Source organism: Trifolium pratense, linkage group LG1 (genome assembly GCF_020283565.1).
Source record: "Trifolium pratense cultivar HEN17-A07 linkage group LG1, ARS_RC_1.1, whole genome shotgun sequence".
Taxonomy (NCBI): Eukaryota; Viridiplantae; Streptophyta; class Magnoliopsida; order Fabales; family Fabaceae; genus Trifolium; species Trifolium pratense.
This window is the reverse complement of record NC_060059.1, coordinates 41,769,156-41,789,787: the sequence shown is the minus strand read 5'-3', so window position 1 is coordinate 41,789,787 and position 20,632 is coordinate 41,769,156. Positions and strand designations below refer to the sequence as shown.

Below are 20,632 nucleotides of genomic sequence, written 5' to 3'. Positions count from 1 at the left end.
ATAAAGAGTTTATTAGTTTTCATGTTAAAAGAATTTAGTTTTTTCGTTTAATTTTTGTAAATCTGCAATCTACCGGAGTATATAAACGAAACAATTGTAATTATATGATTATGAGAGACACCATTATTTTACTTGGTCTATAGCACAAAAAACATCAAGGTTGACTTTGATGATAACCATTTATTTTTTTCGGCTTTTCACCACCAGTTGAATCTGGTTCGGGGGTCAGTTCTGACATCAAGTGGTTCCAGCCCCCTCCCGATCGCAGTTGTGGGGGATCGAACCGCGGTCCTCCCTACCAAGTTCAGCACCAATCACCACTGAACCAACTAACGATTGGTATAGATGATAACCATTTAGATTATACCATAATGGTATAATTTTCGGTATACGAGGAAAAATTTACGAGTTTAGGTATTGATTCCATATATTTGATTCTAACAACCTTGATTTTGATGTCACTTTTAAATATTATATTTACAAATATGGCTATTTTTTATGTTAATTACAGTACAATTTAAATAGAAAATGTCTTTTTTTTTTTTTTGAATTTTTTGTGTTTTCTCATTAGAGTTCCATTTTTAATATTTGAACACAGACTTCAAATAGTCAGACACATTTATTAACACCAAAACCATGAAGACTTGCACACAAAAGTTGTGTCGCGGACTTGAAGTTGGAACATTGGTGTCTCGCGTCCTTAATAAAAAATGAGGGTCTAAGCCAGACATGAGAGCGCTATCGATCCTTTAGCCCCTTAGTCTCAATAAAGGCTATACTATTCCGTACACACAAAAAATCTCACTTTTTGTTTAAAACGCGAGGCAAATAATAATAGTTTATGAAAGCTCAACAAACATTTTTAAGTTAAAAACTATGTAATAATTGAATGACTTGCAGGGATATAGTATGCTAATTGGTAACTCATGTATAACAATTAGGGGTGTACGTGGGCTGGATTGGGTTGGATTACTATAGAATGACTCGTCATTCTGAGAAGAAGAAAAAAATGTAGAAAACCAAGTAACAAATATCCAAAAGTGCACACATAAAACTTGCATTATAAGATTTATATTATAATTCAACATTGTTAACCACTTTTTAATTAATAGTCCTAAATATTCAACCTACTATGTTATAATATCTGAAGTACAAATGTTGATCAGTCTGTAATTCAACATAAGTTGCATAACCTTAACAATCTTTTCAAATTAAGCATATTAATCTAACTTATAATAATGTAAAACAAGACTCTAATATAAGCATAGAAATATATATTCATACTAATCATTTAATATAAGACTCTAATATAAAAATAACCATCAATGTTTCCTAGGATTTTCCATTACCAACATCTTCCTCAAGCTTCTTTCTCTTTTGCATCTTCTGCCTCCTCCTCTCCATTAGTCCCATCTTCTTTCTTAGCCTTCATCTCTGCCTCTTCCTTAGAAGTTCTAAGTGCTTGAATCAACCTCTTCAATGATGTCTCAACATCTTCATTAGCTACCTTAGGCATCAAGTTTTCAGCAACATCAGCAGGTGTCACATTAGTCTCTTCCAACAAGCATCGAACCGTGTCGAACAAAGGATGAGATTCAATACTTAGATAATTCTTTGCCAACATTTTAAATCCATCAAAACCACAATAAGATAACTCAATATGCATGTCCATTCGTCCTCGACGAATCAAAGCTTGATCCAGTTTTTCGACATAATTAGTGGTGAATATAATTAACCTCTCACCAGTACTAGCTGACCAAATCCCATCAATAAAATTCAACAATCCAGAAAGTGTTACATGACTCATTTTATTTTTGTTTTCACCTTCACCTGATGCTGCTTGTAAAGAAGCAGCAACAACATCCTTCTTCTCCTCTTTTTCTTTTTCGTTCACCGAATCGGTCTTCCTCTGACCGGTTAGATCAAGCGAACAATCAATATCTTCGATAACAACAACCGACTTACTCGTGATTCCAATCAAAAGTTTCCTTAACTCAGCATTAGTTTTCACATTAGTTAACTCAATATCATAAATATCATACTTCAGGAAATTAGCAATAGCAGCAACTAATGATGATTTTCCTGTTCCTGGAGGACCATATAGCAAATAACCTCTTTTCCAAGGTTTACCAATTTTTGCATAAAATTCCTTTGCTTTACTAAATGTAACAAGATCATCAATAATCTCTTTCTTCTTTCTTGAATCCATAGCAATTGTTTCAAAAGAAGATGGATGTTCAAAAATCACATGACTCCATTTACCTCTCTTATCAGAATCACCTGTGCAATTTGTGTAAAGCTTTCTTTGTCTCTTACTTAAACCAATGTTCTTACCTTCTTCCATAACATGGTTAAGATAAGTTCTAGCAACGAAATCGCGATCTTTACGATGAAAAGTGAGAAGGTAATACCTTTTATCATCAGCTGGATAGAATGTTACACGATTTGTGTTTGAGACAATAGTTTTTAGACACCAAACAACCTTAACCCCTTCAAACACATCATGAAACTCTTGACTTTCATCCATCTTTAGAACTAAAGATTTTTTCACATATTCACCTTGAAGTTTCTTCGCTTGGTTGGTTGATTTTGAAGTTAAGTAGAGTTCAATGGATGTGAAAGCTTCATTGGTTCTACTGTAATCACCAATGTATTCCATGAATCTAACCTCAACATAAGGGTAAAGAAAGTTTGCTAATTTTTGTGAGAATTTTGCTATGAGTGTATGAACTTGATTAGGACAATACCTTTGAATCATAGCACATATAAACAAAATGCTTGCAAGATTTGAACCAATTAGACCCCAAAGTTCACCCATGTTTGTTTCTCTCTTTTTTTTCTCTTCTTTGTTTAAACTTTGTTATTATTGGTTTCTATGTATATAACATAGTTAGAGATCATTTGTTTCTGAAGAGTTTGTTATGCAAGAAGACAAACCATATCATGAGATGTTGATAGTTGATCTTGAATGAGACTTGCATGTTATTTTCATAGCTTGGACTACTTTGACCACATACAAACTAGGAAGCACCAACACTCCTCAGATTAGGCGTGTCCGTGTCGGACACGTGTCGGTGTCCGACACCGACACTTATGATTACACTAAATTATGTCATTTTTTCAAATTTTTATCGGTGTCGACGTGTCAATGTCAGTGTCCGATATCCGTGTCTGTGTCCGTGTCTATGTCTGTGCTTCACAGCATACAAAAATAACATAGCCACGTAGTTTATGATTAAGGGGTAGGTAAGTTATTTTATTAGTTGTGGCAAATTCATTTAAAATTAAGGCCTTAAATCCTCTATTGTATGCACAAAGTATACTACAAGGTACACAATAAGTGCCCAAAATGAACTCACAACAACTCACAATGGACAGAACAAATGACCGATGCAACAAACCTAACAAACACAAACATTTTGAACCATTAGAGTTGTTGAAACCAAAACTGACAATGATAATAATAACCTAGCAGTATCAACGAAGATTTTTTAGCACTTCAGAATGCACATGAAATTTTCTTGTTAACCAATGGACACGTAAACATACTGTCCACATCAGATATACTTGTATAAATTATGGGTTTGTTTTTACACGCAAAAGAAATTCTAGAAGCTTAAAATTGTAGGTTAAAAAATTATTGGCTTATTTGTTGACTCATGAGGGCCTAGGAGATTACCACACTAGACTTTGACAGATCACAATGAATTGCACACTCTATTTTAACTCAAAATTTTAAAACATTAAACTATATCAAAGTGAATTGGAGAGATCCAAACTTATACGCCTTAGTGCTCTCACTTATTAAGTATATCACAACCACGTATATAAGTAACTTATTTTGGACAGTTTCTCTTTTATTTAGTTGCCTCTATTGTGTCATACTAGTGTTAATCCCGTGCGGATGCACGGGTGCAACATGTTTACATAGTATTTAGAACTCGATATTAATTTTTAAAAAAAAAACTTAATTTTTTATCATTATCAAACTCCAAATGTTTTTATTGACGCCATAATTAATTAGAAACAATTTTTAGAATGTCTAGATTGACAATATTTTTTTTTTAAATCAAAATATTTATAAATGGCAATATTATTAAGCTAAAACTTTGATCTATGTTTGAATCTGAAATCTCACGGTAGTAATTATCATTTTGTCTAAAACCAAATAAAAACTTACATAGTGTCAAAATTAACAAAAATTAGAGCAAAAGCATTTAAAACTTAAAAGTCTCAATCACTTTTTGATAAAAGTAATAGTAATTTATTTTTTTTGTAAATATTAAAAACTATAAATAAACTGAACTTAAATGTAAAGGATAAATGAAAGAAGCAAAAAAAAAAAAAATGATAAAACAAGTCCAATTGACACAACCTTCACAATCTTAAACTCATATTCATCATTGTCAATTTTCACAGCCTTCACAATCTTTCTTAACATGGACATTACCAATTTCATCATTGAGACAAATTTTCTTTAAGTACCAACTACTTGATCAATCTTGGATTCATGTTTGACATCAACAATTCATAAAGATATAGTTAATTTGTTCAAAAAAATAAAATTGTGTATCATCATTGAATGTGAGAAGACTTCTTAACATACTTAACATAGCTTCTTTTTTTTCTTCTTCACATACATTCTTTAAGCATTTAATATGTGTTTTGACTACATAACATGGACCAAGTTGAGCACTCATTCGATGTATTTGCTGGTAGTTATTATGGCAGCATACATGAAGTAGCATAAGCAATACCAATTGGCCATACATCAGTGCAATTTCTGCAACAGTAAAAATTACTACCACTAATGTCACATTCTTACAAATTCCCAAGTCCTAACCTCATATCATAAGTTGTATTTCTGTATTCCTCCTCTATTCACCATATGTACTTGAACACTATGTATTCAGCTTCTTCCAAATCAACCGGGAAAAAAAATTAAATTAAGACAATCAAAATACATAAAACTTCTACTACCTTTGCAAGAAGCAAGATGAATGGATCTTCACTCACCTAATAGCATAAAATACAATCATAAGTACATGTTCAAGTAAAGTGGTTGCTTAATATAATAAGATGGCATCCCATGTACTGTTATTTTGTTCTTTATATACTTCATATAAGTCTGTAGTTTTTAGGATGATGAACAAATATAAAAGATAGATAGCAATAATAAATTAAATTAATGTACTACCTCTTTCTTCATCAATGAAAAGGAAGTGAGAAACTTCATGCAAATATCCTCTTCTTGCACTTCTCCTTTCCTTTTTACAGCAGCCACACATTTCATTGAGTCTAAGGCATTAACTGGGATTCAAAATTGGTAATGTAATTTTATTGGTAAATGTAAATTGAACATAAAGCTATACAATATTGAAATTGAAATTGAACATAAAGCTATACAATATTGGTAAATGTAATTTTATTTCAGGAAATAGCTAGCAACCCATTTTATCCAATGTGTTCTAACCACAAAAAAATATTAATAATGAAAAGTTAACTGCTGAATTGAAAATCCAAAAAATAAATAGATCTCGTATTTGCATTATTGGAAAACAAAAATGAAAAGTATTCAGCGACTGCTGGTTCTAAAACCTTAAACAATGTTTCTTTTTCTCCATGAACTGCACAAAAAGTAATATGCCAAAGTTTAACAACGCTAAAAGAAATAAGTAATCTTCATAAAAACTTACTCATATTAGACATAAACTTATTAGATATGCAGTATAGTATAGTAATCTATTTCAATTAGTCATAAACTTATCAAACCAAATATGTATAGTGTAAAAAGTTGTGCTGGAGCAATCTCCCATAAGCAAGTCATTAAAAGTAGTTTACCTATGAGAATGACAAAAGCCCCAAAATCCTTTGTGAAATGCTCGATGACCAAAATCCCCGAAAGCTATAATTTTTCTTCTTTCCATTACTTTTAGCTCCTGCATATTTCAAGCACCAAGAAAGAAATGAATTGATGCAAAAAATTAAAATAGATACGATTTACAAAAATATATAATTACCGAAACACAAAAAGCAATGAAATAAAACAAAATGACCAAAAGTTTGAGACCTTTATGAGTTCTAAGAACTTTCTTTCCTAAAAGGGATCAAATTCCTTGAAACACAGAGGAACCAATATGCAAGAAATAACAAACGGTTCTTATGACACTTGATTGCATGTATTACATTTCATTGCATATATAACAATTTCATTGCAGAAGATAAAAGTATTTTTCATTGATTCCAAAGACTCTAAATTTCCACTGGATTAGACATCTTAGAAAGAGAAGACACTAAAAACTAATTAAAAACAAAAACATAAAACTCAACTTCGTCTAGAATTCCATTCTTTTTTATTTAGAATTAGTTAGATCTTAACAAAAGATGTAATGAACCAATAACAAATAAAACTCAAAATGAAGTGTTATTTCATAAATTAAAAAGCCCATAACTGAAGAGTAAATTTCATCAATCTCTCATTCAATGAATTCATTTCTAAAATATTTGAACCATGTTTCTTAGCCCAGAAATATAAACATAACCTACAAAAACAAAAGATAAAATAAATGATTGATGCGTCTTTCCATCCCTTTCTATAATTACCTTACATACATATATGTAGTCAAGCAATTTTCATCTCTCATACCAAACTTTCTGCCATTATTTCCTGTTGCTGAAGAAAAAAATAGAGAAAAAGAAAACAATAAATGAGGAGAAAAAAACCCAGAAATCATGAGAGAATCTCTCTCACCCGATTGTGTTCATGGAGAAGAAATACATACAATCAAACTAATAGTTGAAAAGAAATGTAGATGAATAACAAACGGGGAAAGGCAAAAAACACCAAAAATGGGGTATCTCCGGTTAACATTTGGCAAGACTTTTGTTAAGAGTATGGATTCTTACCAATAGCTTGAATAATCATGGGATCTGCAGACCAAAACCATCTTAAGGTTAGGAAAAAATTGTCGTCCACTGAATTAGAAAGTGGCAGGCAATAAAAAATCAAACATTTGCATCAGCTGATAACATAAAGAGAGATAACAAAAGAATACTAACAAAATACACATGATGACATTTAAGTAAATATCATAACCAGAAATAAGGCAGTGAGACACTAACAAATTTAATTAATTCGAAGTCATACCCAAAGTTAAGCCTAACAGGAAAAGCAGAGTTATATAATATCATGCATGAGCAACCTAGTTCGCATTTTTAAGTTTATAACAAATATAGCTATAAAAAAAGAATTAGATCCCTACCTAAAACTGTGCTATATGAGTGCAACAATTTTTCCCCTTCAAAATATATCCATATCAATATAGTAAAAAAATAATACTACATGAAAATCAACATGACATGTAATGAAAATGAACATAACAGTAAGAGTTAAAAATACAGACAATCGAACCCAAACATAATAATATTAGGCATGCCTCATGAATATTGGAAGGTTTGGATCAGATCATATTTAAATACACAGTTGAAGAAAACTTGAATAACAATTTTTTATTGAGATCAAATTCAATTGGTAAGAATTTTCAAAAAGAAGATATGCAGTTTAAGAACTTATTTAACGTGAAGGAAAAACTCATTTTAAGACCAATCAATTGTGCTTTTGCAAATTAACTCCTCCTCTTAGTTGTAAATTTAAACTGAAAAAGGCTTAACTTTACCTTCCACAACTCACAATTGTCTTCTAAAGTTGTCCATTGAATCTCGTCGCCTAGTGAATCAAACTTATATAATCATCTATCAATGTATCAACCATTCCAAATAACTCATAATTGAATCAATACTTCAAATTTAATTTAGCAAACAGAATTGTGGAAAATAATGACCTACCTATGGCAAAACTGATATGAAATTGTGTACAAACCTTTAGAATATTGTATTTGCTAGAGATTTTTTATGCACACAAAGAAAACTGTATGTATAGTTAGAAGATTATATCTGAAAAAACCTGTCTAATATGGTTAAAATGATGCATATTATAAAGGCCACAGATAAAGACATTCAAAATTAAGTTCATGACTTATAGTTCTATTGTAGCTACCACAATTTTCCACATGGGCATTTTGTCAAACACCTGCAATGCATTTTATCTCAATTACTAATTCTATTTCTATCCCCACTACTACCCACACCCAAAATCAAGTAGTTTAACTAAAATTGATAAATCAAGTAGTTTAACTAAAATTGATACTGGGATAACAACTCACAAATTTTAACAATCTGGCATACAAATTTGCAAAAAGAACAAATATTTCAAGTGCGTGAAATGAGAAGGGAAAAATGTTTATCATGCATAAAAGTTATGGGTAGAAAAAATAAGCATGGAGAAGATGGAACTTTACCAAGAATTGAGATGAGGAATCCTTACAACCCTAACCTTCATTCTCCATGCCTTCCTACATGGATGTAAATCAGAAACCAACTCAAATGAAAAATCCATTACAAAGCAACTTACAATTAAAAGCAACAAAATGGGCTCAAATCCGAAGGATGAAGCCATACCATTGATTAGGGTATTTATAAGGTGGATGGAAAACTTGTGTGATGCTGCGATGGAGAAGAAGGTGCTGAGCAAGCATCAGAATCAAAATAAGAATATAAAAGGAATAGAATCAAAATCTTACAGTGATGAAGGACAAAAGTGAGATTCTCAGTTGGAGAGGGATTTGAAAAACGCGCAATTTTCTTGAAGCTACAGCGTCGGGGGACGAGGGAGAAGGTGCTGGGTACGCGCCTCTTTTGCCCCTAACAGTATTATGTGAAGCGGTTTCTATTGTTAATAGATAGGATTACATTTATACAATCGTAATATTATTAAAATGCTGTATATTTATTCTCATGAACTTAACTCATATCTCAATTGATAGACATTAATATATGCAGGAGCTCGTAAGGTATTATAATTTAATTAATTTTTTCGTTGATTGAATTGCAAGTATAATTAATACATATGAAACAATTGTCTTAAATATACATATATATGTGGTACATTGTGTCCCCTAGAGCGATGAATATTATTTTTAAAAGAATTGGTTTTGCCATTTAACATTGCTATTCAACGATGAAGATGCTCTAACCGTGATAATATCATATTAGTGCCACTTTTTGTGTTGGATAGAACAAAAAGTTGAGTTCAAATGAACCTTTACTAGGTGAAATTGATATCCTCAAATTAGTCGGTCTTAATCGGATACAGAGTCTTAGAAAGAGAAATAACTCTTCTTAAGAGTCAACTAGAGGTGGGAACAGGTCAAGCCTAGCCTACATAGGCTCAGGCCAGACCAGCATATTTCTTTAAATAGAGTAGGCCAAAGCTTTTTTAGAAGTCTATTTAGTTAAATAGGTTAGACTGCATGCCATTAAAAAAGCCTTTTATCCTATTATGCCGACCTATTTAAATTAATATGAATAATATTTTTACTACTATTATTATTTATATATTAAAATTTGTGCCTTGATTAAATTATAAATTATTAACTTTTTCAGTAGTTTAAGTTTATTAATCGACATTAGTTTTTCACATATATAAATGTATTATTATAAACTAGAATTGAAATATGATGACATATATAGTCAAAGTCTCTAACATATCATGTTATATATCAAAAGAACATTGATTTATTAGTTCATAAGTATATTTAAAAATAAATATGATTATTTATTCAAATATATTCATATGAAATAGGCTTTTAAACAGACTAACAGACCATATTAGACTTTCAAAAGGTCAGACTCAAACCTAAAAGATAAGCCTATGATAGGTCACAGGCCAGACTCATGCCTTCAAATTTTTGACAGGTCAGACTCAGGCTTGACAAAGTCTAGTTCGACCTAGCCTATTTCCACCTCTAGAGTCAATGTATTTTGCTTTCATTTTGATCTTTATTCATCTTGCTACATGGTGACCAAGTTTCATCTTGCTTTCATTTGGCGTCCTACAGATTTTCATTTTTACCTATTTTAAAAAAATTCATCGGCTATTTAAGTAGCGGACGTTATAAAAATGATTTTTTTTTTCGAAAAATATAGTCGCTACTTAGTAGCGGTAACAGACATTATAAAAAACAAATCTAATAGAGTATTTTTGGGGCGTATCTTCAACCTAAATAGCGGACATGATTATTTTTGTAAATTCGTAAGACGCGCGAGAAAAAGATTGATGACAAAAGAAAATCTCCAAGTTCATGATTTGAGCGAAGCCCATTAATAAAGATGTTTTCTCATTAGGTCCTCATGGTTCTTTTTCCCCCTGGATTTTACTTCTTTTCCCTTGAATAAAAACTTCAGTTCGTAGAAAAAATTCAGTTTCTACGAACCGAAATTTTTATCAAAGACAAAATGAAAATATTTAAAGGTATAAAAGATCTATGGGAGGCCTAAAGAGAAAATATCATTAATAAAACAACCGGGCCTTAAAAACGAAGGCCCGTTAAACCCACACGGAAGTAGTAGTAGTAGTCTTCGTGTTTTCTTCCTCCCATTTCCACGGCGATCGCCACCACCGCACACAAATGACGCACTAACAGTTCCACCATAACTGAATCACACACACATACCGTTATCACCATCACCATGCCGTTATCTTCAGTCTCTACTCGTCTCACACTCCTTGCTCTCTTCTCCGCCACAACTTTCTACTGCATCTATAAATCTCGCCGTTTAAGAAACCTCAAACTAAACCTCTCTCTAAACCCTAACCCTAACACTAACACTAAACTCAATCTCCCTAAGATACTTTTCATTTCCGAAACCGGAACTTCCAAATCCCTCGCTAACCGTCTCCACCGTTTTCTTTCCTTAAACGACGTCGCATTTGAAATCATCGATGGACGAAGCTACGAACCCGAAGATCTCCCTAAGGAAACGATCCTTCTCATCGTTGCTTCCACTTGGGAAGACGGAAAACCACCGCCTGCTTATAGATTTTTTGCTGATTGGCTTGCTGAGAGTTCTGAAGATTTTAGAGTTGGTTCGTTGTTGCTTTCTAAGTGTAGGTTTGCGGTGTTCGGTGTCGGTAGTCGAGGTTATGGTGAGACTTTTAATGCGGTTGGTAAGGAGATTGTTAAACGGATGAAGGCGTTGGGCGGTGCTGAGATGATTCCGTTGTTTGAAGGGGATGTTGATGGTGGTGATGTGGATGAGGTTTTTGATAAGTGGTGTGTGAAGGTTGTTGAATTGTTGAAAGGGGGTGGTGGTGAGGATGGTGGTGATTTGGAGAATGGGGAGGAGGAATGTGGTGTTTTGAGTTCTGATGAAGAGGAGTCTGATGATGAGGAGGAGGAAGAGGTGGAATCGGATATTGTTGATCTTGAAGACATTGCCGGTAAAGCTCCTTCGAGGAAGTCCGTGGCTACGGTGGCGGAGACTAATGGGAAGTTGAATGGTGGCAAGAAACAAATGGTGACTCCTGTGATAAGAGCAAATTTGGTGAAACAGGTATATATGCATTGTGTATCTATTGGATTCCAATTTATTCTATTGCTTAGTTAGTGTATTGACCTTAGTTGAATTTTGTTAGATAAGATACGATTTATTTTAAAAAATGTTATGAATTTGCAGGGATATAAGATTATTGGTTCACATAGTGGTGTCAAGATTTGTAGATGGACTAAGTCACAGCTTCGTGGTCGAGGTGGTTGTTACAAGCATTCATTTTATGGAATCGAGAGTCATAGGTAATGGCAACTTGGCTTCCTAAATCCTAATATTTATTTAAGTTCACGTCTGGTTAGGATTTGGTTGGACAAAACTTACATGCATTTCCATACATGCATTTCTTACTTTTCCACTCACAAAGAGGTGGTTATTTGTGTTTTTTCATTTTGAAAAAATAAAAGAAAATTATTTTTTAATAAAAAAAACTACCTCTTTGTGAGAGGAAAAGTAAGAAATGCATGTATGGAAATGCATGTAAGTTTTGTCCTTTTGGTGGCCTGAGCTTCGTACATTTGTCGTGCCATATGACAACTCTATTATCATATGTCATTGTGTAACTCATGTATGCCAATTGAAATCTGAATCTTAAGATGGAGTTGTTTGTTTGTCAATATCAGATTCATTGATGGTGTGACACTTTTTAATCATAGGTAGATTGAAATTAAATTAAATTTGAATAAACATAAGCTTTCTAACAAGAGCATCCACAATAGAGAAGCGCACTTTTGGGTACTTAAGTGGGCCCCACGTATTCACATCACTTATTTATAATTTTTTATTTTGAATAATAGTACCCAATAAGCATTCAATTTCTCCAATCCAGCACCTCAAAAAAACTTACTAAATGGGACCAACTAATACTTTTATATCATCTATCAATAACTCTATATCATTACATTTCAATTTTTAATATTAATAAACATAGGTCCCGCAAAGAGAGTGTGCTTACTTTAGCACCTCTTCTCAATAGGTACCCATTTCTTTCTCCCCCAATGGTAGTACCCAATAAGTACCACTTCTTATTGGGCAAGATACTTACCATCGGAGATGGTAAGGTAATCAGGAAGAGAAAAGAAACAAGGTGTATTTTTGTTTGAAAGTAACTTTGAGCTTGTATTTGAAATGTGCTGAAATTGTACTTGCCATTGCACATTATCTGAACTTCTGATCCTGTTCATGGGTTTATCCTCTACATTATCTGTCGGCAATAATACTTCATCTGTGATGTTCACTATTTTCACCTTTTTATGAGTGAAACAGGTGCATGGAGGCAACCCCCAGCTTGGCATGTGCAAATAAATGTGTTTTCTGCTGGAGGCATCACACAAATCCAGTAGCAAAAAGTTGGCAGTGGGAGATGGACGATCCATTAGAGATTGTAAATTCTGCAATAGAGCAGCATACAAATATGATTAAACAAATGAAAGGAGTTCCCGGTAAATTTAAGCTATTTTCATTTCCCCGGTAAATTTATGTTATTTTCATTTCAAAATGACACTATTGTTAGGTTTATGGACTTAAATAGGTTAATAGTGAATTATAGCTAGAGTAGCTCTCCTAATCATAACATGCACACTTCCTGTCACCACAAAAGTATTGGCACTGGGGATATGTTTGAGTGGAGGAGTTTGAGGGAAAAAGAAGGGTCAAGGGAGAACAATTTTTTTCGTTGAAGTAAATATTCTCTTATTTGATATTTTTCTAGCATGAGATTGTCATGTAACCTTTATTTGATTTTATACGTTACTACCTTTGTCCCTAAATATATACTACATTTGAAAATGTATTTTGTCCCTATATCCCATTTTCATATTACTAGGTGCATTAATTATTTTTTTTAATAAAAAATACCACTAGTTATATATTATATGTTGGTGTCATTGTTTACCCAAAACATTAATTGATGGGCAACTTTGGATCAACTATTCACAAAATGCACAAATTCAATACACTGTCTAATTTGTTTAATATGTGAAATTGTCAAATGGTACTTATAATAACGAACAACGGTAGTATTATTTATGAATTGAACACACTATAACTATTGTTGTCAAACTCTCAAGTTAACTCTCAAATCTGAGTCCTATGAGTCTAAGACTCTTAAGTATTAAAATGGAATTAACTTGTTTACAAAACCCTTTTTATATAAACTTCAGTAGACTTGCATAGACTTGTATATATTCATATATAATCACGAGTTTGTGGACAATTGGTCGAGTCTACAACATAACTGTTATTTTTGCACCGACATGCTTAAAATTAAAATGTTGGTGGTTTCAAAATTGACTCATTTCTTTCTGTAGGAGTCACCTTGGAGCGATTAAATGAAGGATTCACACCACGGCATTGTGCACTTTCTCTTGTTGGTGAACCTATTATGTATCCAGAGATAAATGCACTAGTGGATGAGTTGCACAGAAGGAGGATTTCCACTTTTCTAGTTACAAATGCACAATTTCCAGAGAAAATTAAGTCGCTGAAGCCAATCACTCAGGTTTTGGGGTTTTCAGAGTTTCGTAATTTAAAAACATGTTGGATAAGCAAGTTAAACTTAATATTCTTGTTTGCCGCTTGCAGTTATATGTCAGTGTTGATGCCGGAACAAAGGACTCTCTAAAGGCAATTGATAGACCACTCTTTGGAGATTTTTGGGAAAGGTTTATTGTGAGTATCTTTTCATTCTCAGTGCAAATCTATAAAAGTATAATTACATCATGAGTTCATGATTTAAGAATTGTAACTACTCTAAGGATCAGCTTAGAAGAAATACCTTCTTCTGATGACTTGGAGTTTAGTTAATATATCACGGACTCTTTACTGCATGACTGCCATCTGAAGCAGGGGTGACTGTGCTAGCATAGCATTTACATTCTCATGGATTTTATTTGACTGTTGTTTGATGATACCATGTCCTCTTGATCACCCTGTCTATGTATTTCAATATCTATGTGCCAGGATTCCTTGACTGCTCTGAAGGAAAAACATCAGCGTACTGTATACCGTCTGACCCTTGTGAAAGGTTGGAATGCTGAAGAGGTTGATGCCTATTATAATCTCTTTAGTATAGGAGAACCCGACTTTATTGAAATCAAGGGAGTAACATATTGTGGCTCGTAAGCTTCCTCCTCTCTCTCTCTCTCTCTCTCTCTCTCTCTCTCTCTCTCTCTCTGCCCCTTAGTCCAGTTAAATTCTTTTGCCTGTGAACCATCTTTGAATGACAATGAACTCTTCATAGGACCGCTACATCAAAATTGACAATGGAAAATGTCCCTTGGCATGCCGACGTGAAAGCTTTCTCAGAGGCTCTGGCTCTGAAAAGCCAAGGGGAGTATGAAGTTGCCTGTGAGCATGTTCACTCATGTTGCGTGCTTTTAGCAAAAACTAAGAAGTTCAAAATTGATGGCCAGTGGTATACATGGATAGACTATGAGAAATTTCATGATCTGGTAGATATTTTTGTCCTATTATTTATTTTTGACTGAAATTCCGTTAATGTTTCGTTTATGAAATTTATCGTCAATTTAAATTCAGGTGGCTTCTGGAAGTACTTTTGACAGCAAAGATTATATGGCTGCCACACCAGCTTGGGCTGTCTATGGAGCTGAGGAAGGTGGATTTGATCCAGCACAATTAAGATATAAAAAAGAGAGACATCACAAGTCGAGTCGCAAAGAATCAGGTTAGAAATTTAGGAGCAGCCAACATCCGTTTCCCCTTTTATCTTACTTACGTGTGTAACTCAATAGGCATTACAGGATAGTTTTGTAATACAATGCTTTAGACGTAGGTGGTTAAACTATTCTGGTGTATTTAAGTTCCAATGTTTTCCCAATTCAAGGCAATTGAGGAGAGAATTTTGTTTAGTGGTTTTAATTAATTATTGTAGTTGCAGAATATAGAGATTTGTCTTGCAGCTATTTGTTTTCGAAATTGAGATTGGAATAATATGCTTGGGCTTTGGCTGCAATAATAATAGATACGAAATAGCATTGCATAATGTTGTTCTGCTGTAATTTAGTTGCTAGCACGACAGTATTTTGGTTTTGACGAGAGGAAGGTAAAGTGGGAATCATAATGCAGTGCAAACAAATAAAATGTGTAAATCTCAGGACAATATTGCACTCACTCTTTCTTTTTTTCTTCTTCTTAGAGTTCATTAGTTATAATAACCTTGGTAGTTATTGACTTTGATTGACTCTTCTCCAAGTCTTCACAGTTTCATTATTTGTTTGTTAAAGAATAAGTATTTGCTTTAGCCCTAAGAGGTTTTTTTTTGGGTCAAGTAGCCTAGTGGCTAGAAATTACACCCTTAAGGTGGGATAAGTGGGATGACCGGGGTTCGAACCCCGGCCACTTACATATATAATGCAATGTCTATGTCAACTGAGCTAAGCTCACGGGACGATCCTTGAGAGGTTTAGTTGGCATCGATTTGATCCCCCAATCATATTATGTGATATCAAAACATACTACTATTATACAAAATCCATGAGATTGAAAATTTGAAATATTAAATTCATGTTATATTTTATTTTTGAAAGACTGAATTGATGTCAACTATGCTGTCGTTATTCTTTTATTATTTTGTGGGGCTGAAAATATCACTTTCTATGTGTTAGTGACTAAATTGATGTCGTTTGTATTTTAGTTATTAGAATGATAAAATCCCAATCTTTTTAAGTGGCAGTGTACTATGTTTTTATTTATTAAATAGCAACCTGAATATATATTATTGAAGTCAAAAATTACATAATGTAAATTCTTCCATGCTGCATCACCCACTCTGCTCATATGCATTGAACTTGTGGAATTGTGAGTCACACTCAAATCGAATAATGTTTCACTGTGTATGTGTGGCCTAATTTTTAAAATTTGGTTTCTAGTTCTACTCGTCGTCCTTGATGTAAGATGTTGCAAGTTGCAAACCCATTGAACTTGCAGCAAAGTCTTAGACTTATAAAAGTCATATTTCCCTTTTTTCCTTAAACATGCTTTCAATTTTTCGTAGTAGTCCCTTTCAATTAAACCCATTTTTCATCTATGTACTTTAACTAAGGACATGCTGTTAGCTTATGATAAGGATAAGGACATGTTAGCTGAGGACAACTTTGGACCGTGATGGAATCTTTCGGTTTCAGAACTCACATTTCAATTTCAAGGTTACTTCATTTTTTTTTTTATAATAATTTCAAGGCTACTTCATTAGCTGCTAATATTAATGCATAATTTATAGTACTATAATATATTTACTTTGTCCCTCATTATTCAAATCGCAAGGAGCACCATTTTTATTTAACTTGTATAAGCTTGACCAGGCCAAGAATAAAAACACCACTAAAACAGTTGCGAAAAACAAGATAAAACGCAATAAGGAAACTAGTAGAGATCACGTGTTGAATGGTTGGCAATGCTTTCGACAAGCATTATTATACTAGTCTATAGATACATTCTTGTCTTTTTATAAGGCACTATTTATTTATAAATTTAGTATGACACCACACCATCGTGTAATGCACGGGGGATGCTTGGGCATGGTGGTACATGGAGTAGTCAATGTGAGCTTGTACTTTGACCCAAATTTGCCAAACGTTAGAAATGCATTATGCATGGTTTAATTTTGGAGATGTACGTGTTGTTTGGTTTATGTTTATTGAAATTGATTTTTTCTTTATAAATGATTTGTAGTTAGTTGATTTGAAAAGTAATTTTCTACTTAAGTTAAATTAATTGTTGTGGTAAGTGTGAGAGTGAAAGTTAGGTATTTTATAAGTGAAAAAACTAATATACATAATGCTTTTTATAGATGAATAAGTTGGAGATTCATGATTCGAACCCAAACCTTGTATATAAAATGCAGCATCCTACCAATTAGACTTTGTTTATGGGGACGTAAATTTATGTTAACATACTTTTATGTGAATGAATTCTATCATAAATTATTTAACATTCAATTTACTTTTATTTAAAATCAATTTAATCAGTTCCATACCAAACGTGAGTGATCTTGGTTGAAAAAATGACTCACTTTTTACTAAGATATTCAACTTGAGTCTATGCTTAGTTTCACTTTTTTAAAGAGACAAAACTAATGTGTTTTTGCTTAAAAAAAAAAAAACTAATACGTGTTTTGTAAAAAAAAAACTAATAAGTGTTTAATTGATTTTAATATAGTTAGATGTTTTTCAATATAAATATAATTGATTTTGACCTGTAGAAATCAATAAAATAATCATAATCGATTTTGACCTAGAATTAATTTAAAATTGACACTAGAATTTTTGTCTCTGCAATCGATATTTTTAACTTTAAATTTATTAATCAATCTACTTTTATATAAAATATATTTAAAATTAAATAATTTTATATGCAATTCTCTCCACGCAGCGATGTAAATAATCCGTTAAAGAAACTAACAATTTATATAAGAAACACGTCTCAACATTTTTTTTCATAGATAAAAAAAAATATTCAGAATCCCTTGAGTTTAACTCAGTTGAAAGAGATATTATATTATGGCCCCATTTGATTAGCCTATTTTTAAGCTTATGCAAACAATTTATGCAATATAAATTTTGTTTTATGCTATTTTATAAGTTCACATCAGTGGCAATTGTATTTTTATAAGTTATTTTATCATAAACTACCTTAACAAATTTATAATAATACATAAAAATTACATAAGCTGTTTGCATAAGCTCAAAAGTAAACTAATCCAAACAAAGCATATATATATATATATATATATATATATATATATATATATATATATATACACCACGTATTTATCTTAAAGGATAAATTTTTTAGTGATTGACTAAACTACTTGAAAAAAAAAAAACATTCCATGATCAAATATCCAATCATCTACCCTTATTTGGTATTGCTAATAGCGACCACTCCCTCAGTCTGTGATGAGTGGTGAGATCTATGAGAACTCAACTCATGTTCCTCTACCATCTCCTTACCTTAAAAGTATCTATGTCATTTTGTTAATCTCCTCTTCATCCTATAACTCCACTCTCACCATATATACTTCCCTCATTCATTTCATAATATTAATTAATAAATATCCCTCTTTCTAATCAACTTGAAGCAAATTAGTACCATAGCTAATTAATATATATATAAAAAGAAATAAAAAATAAAAACACTTACATACTATCAACATTTCATGTCCATCAAAATAGACACGATGCAATTGTTGCAATCCAACTACAGATATATAGCTATATATATGCAAACATCAAACGGACGATGATATACATATATAGTTATAAAGATGAGGGTAAAGAAAAAACAAAAAGTTTGATTTTAACTTATAAGAAAATACCTAAGCTCAAGCATATATATTTTCAATCACTAGTATAAGGATTATAATAAATAAAACAAGTAAATGAATTGAACTCACAGAAGAATCACAACACAATATATATATGGTTTGTTCAATAAGGATTAGATAATAATAAAACTAATAATCACCAAAAATAGAAAGAAAAAACATGAAATAACTTAAAGAGAAAAGAGTGAAACTAGTTAATAATAATAACAATTTAAATATAAATCCCCCTAAAACATTGACAAATAATATAAGGAGTTGCTAATAATAATTTCTTCATGGAAAAGAAGCATTAATGATTTTAAGCAGTGATAATTAATAATAATAATAATAATAATAATAATAATGATTAAATAAAATATAGAATTATTGAGCACTACTCTTTGTGGGTTTGCTGCTTTTACGCCTAGCTGATCTGCTGCTTCTACAAGACACAACTTTTGGAAGTTGTTCATCATCATGAATCTCTTGTTTTCTAACCATGCATGCTTCTTCTGATGATGCTCTTGCAATTGTTCCTTCTTCTTTGTTCATACTTTCTTTTTCCATTGAACTTTCCCTTGTAGAACCTTCTTGTTTTTTCTCTATCATTATAGCTGCTTTTTCTTCTGAACTTTCCATCTTCACAACAATCTTACGAGGTCTACCTCTTTTTCTAGTAGTTGTAGTTTGAGATTGAGGTTGAGATTCTTGTTCATCTATTTTTGATGATGCTTCAGCTATTGCTGCCCAAACTTCCTTTGTTTTTTGTGGCTTCTTACCCATAAATGATAATATTTTTATGATAAACCCTTCTTTTTTTGTTTCTCTAAATCTCTCTATCTAGAAAACATTACACAAACCCATCAAAATCAATTCTTTTATGTATCCCTTTTCATCACAAATAAAATAAAAATATGTATACTATGTCTAATGATAAAAAAGGGTGAGAAGAAAACAGATGAATATTTTTCTCAGAAGAAAAAAACACACACACACAAGTTCTCTCTCTCTCTCAACTCTAATATTTTTTTGCAATATAGTAGCAAGCAGCAAGTATAAGCTTTAAAAGCAAGTAGACCAATATCTTTGACCAAAATCAATATTTTGGAAACGCGGCTTATCTCTCCGTCTCATATTATATGTTTTTTTTAAGGTTATATATTTACATTTTAATTCTTAGGTAGTACCTATAGAATAGAAATTCCATTTTAAAGCCGCCGGATTTAATCTAGTGGTGAGGGATTTAGGTAGTACGTTATAGAAATTTCATTTTTTAAATAGATAAGTTGATAGGATATTCAGAGTTCGAACTTCGGCTTTTATGTATAAAATGTGATGTTTCTATCAACTGAGTTAAGTTTACGAAGATATATTTACATTTTTTTAGGTTACTTGTCTATGGTATTTTATATAAACAACAATTTATATTTAAATTATATTTTAGACATAAGTTAATAAAAATTGATGTATTTAATCTATTAAATATATTAATTTTTATTAATTCACATGTCTCTTATAAAAGGATGTTGAATTTTTGCATTAAAAAGAAAAAGGATGTTGAATTCAATAATAAAATAGTATATGTATGATTTAAAATACTTATATTATTTTTGGAAAAACATATTTATGTGTAAGGATGTTGGAGTAGTTAAAAATAATAGTAGTGGAATATAGTTAGGTTGTTTAAAAATAATAATAAGAAAATGAGGATTTGTTGAAAAAAAATGTTCTCAAAAGTGACAAATAATTTAAATGCAAGAAAAGTATTATAAATTAGATACTTATAATAAGACATGATAGTAAATAAAAACATCTTATTTTTTAAGAGGTCACTTGATTGAAGATGTGAGTGAGTAGATAAGA

At 31.9% G+C, this 20,632-nt stretch overlaps 2 protein-coding genes, 1 long non-coding RNA gene and 1 pseudogene across 13 annotated transcripts; 1 reads left to right on the top strand and 3 right to left on the bottom strand.

Moving 5' to 3' along the window:
• Positions 1-1,332: 1,332 nt before the first annotated feature.
• Positions 1,333-2,831, bottom strand: LOC123886389 (annotated as a pseudogene).
• A 1,534-nt stretch (positions 2,832-4,365) lies between these two features.
• LOC123886397 lies at positions 4,366-8,802 on the bottom strand. Of its 11 annotated transcripts, none has more exons than XR_006801289.1 (10): positions 8,640-8,802; positions 8,518-8,562; positions 8,358-8,411; positions 7,846-7,927; positions 7,677-7,752; positions 6,907-6,930; positions 6,604-6,673; positions 5,842-5,939; positions 5,198-5,310; positions 4,366-5,016 (listed from the first exon to the last, which is right to left on the bottom strand). It is a non-coding gene; the product is annotated as an uncharacterized LOC123886397 (long non-coding RNA). The 11 variants fall into 11 exon arrangements; XR_006801291.1 differs by having other exon boundaries at positions 7,677-7,726; XR_006801290.1 differs by having other exon boundaries at positions 7,846-7,898.
• Positions 8,803-9,598: 796 nt separating this feature from the next.
• LOC123886375 (S-adenosyl-L-methionine-dependent tRNA 4-demethylwyosine synthase) lies at positions 9,599-15,448 on the top strand. The gene is made up of 8 exons (XM_045935700.1): positions 9,599-11,451; positions 11,575-11,690; positions 12,712-12,887; positions 13,755-13,945; positions 14,029-14,115; positions 14,407-14,564; positions 14,687-14,897; positions 14,983-15,448. Exons 1-8 carry the CDS (start codon positions 10,588-10,590, stop codon positions 15,133-15,135), a joined length of 1,956 nt encoding a protein of 651 aa, XP_045791656.1. The 5' UTR covers positions 9,599-10,587; the 3' UTR covers positions 15,136-15,448.
• A 3,508-nt stretch (positions 15,449-18,956) lies between these two features.
• LOC123886369 lies at positions 18,957-19,854 on the bottom strand. The gene has a single exon (XM_045935694.1). The coding sequence runs from the start codon at positions 19,550-19,552 to the stop codon at positions 19,154-19,156; it is 399 nt and encodes a 132-aa protein (XP_045791650.1). The 5' UTR covers positions 19,553-19,854; the 3' UTR covers positions 18,957-19,153.
• Positions 19,855-20,632: the final 778 nt, after the last annotated feature.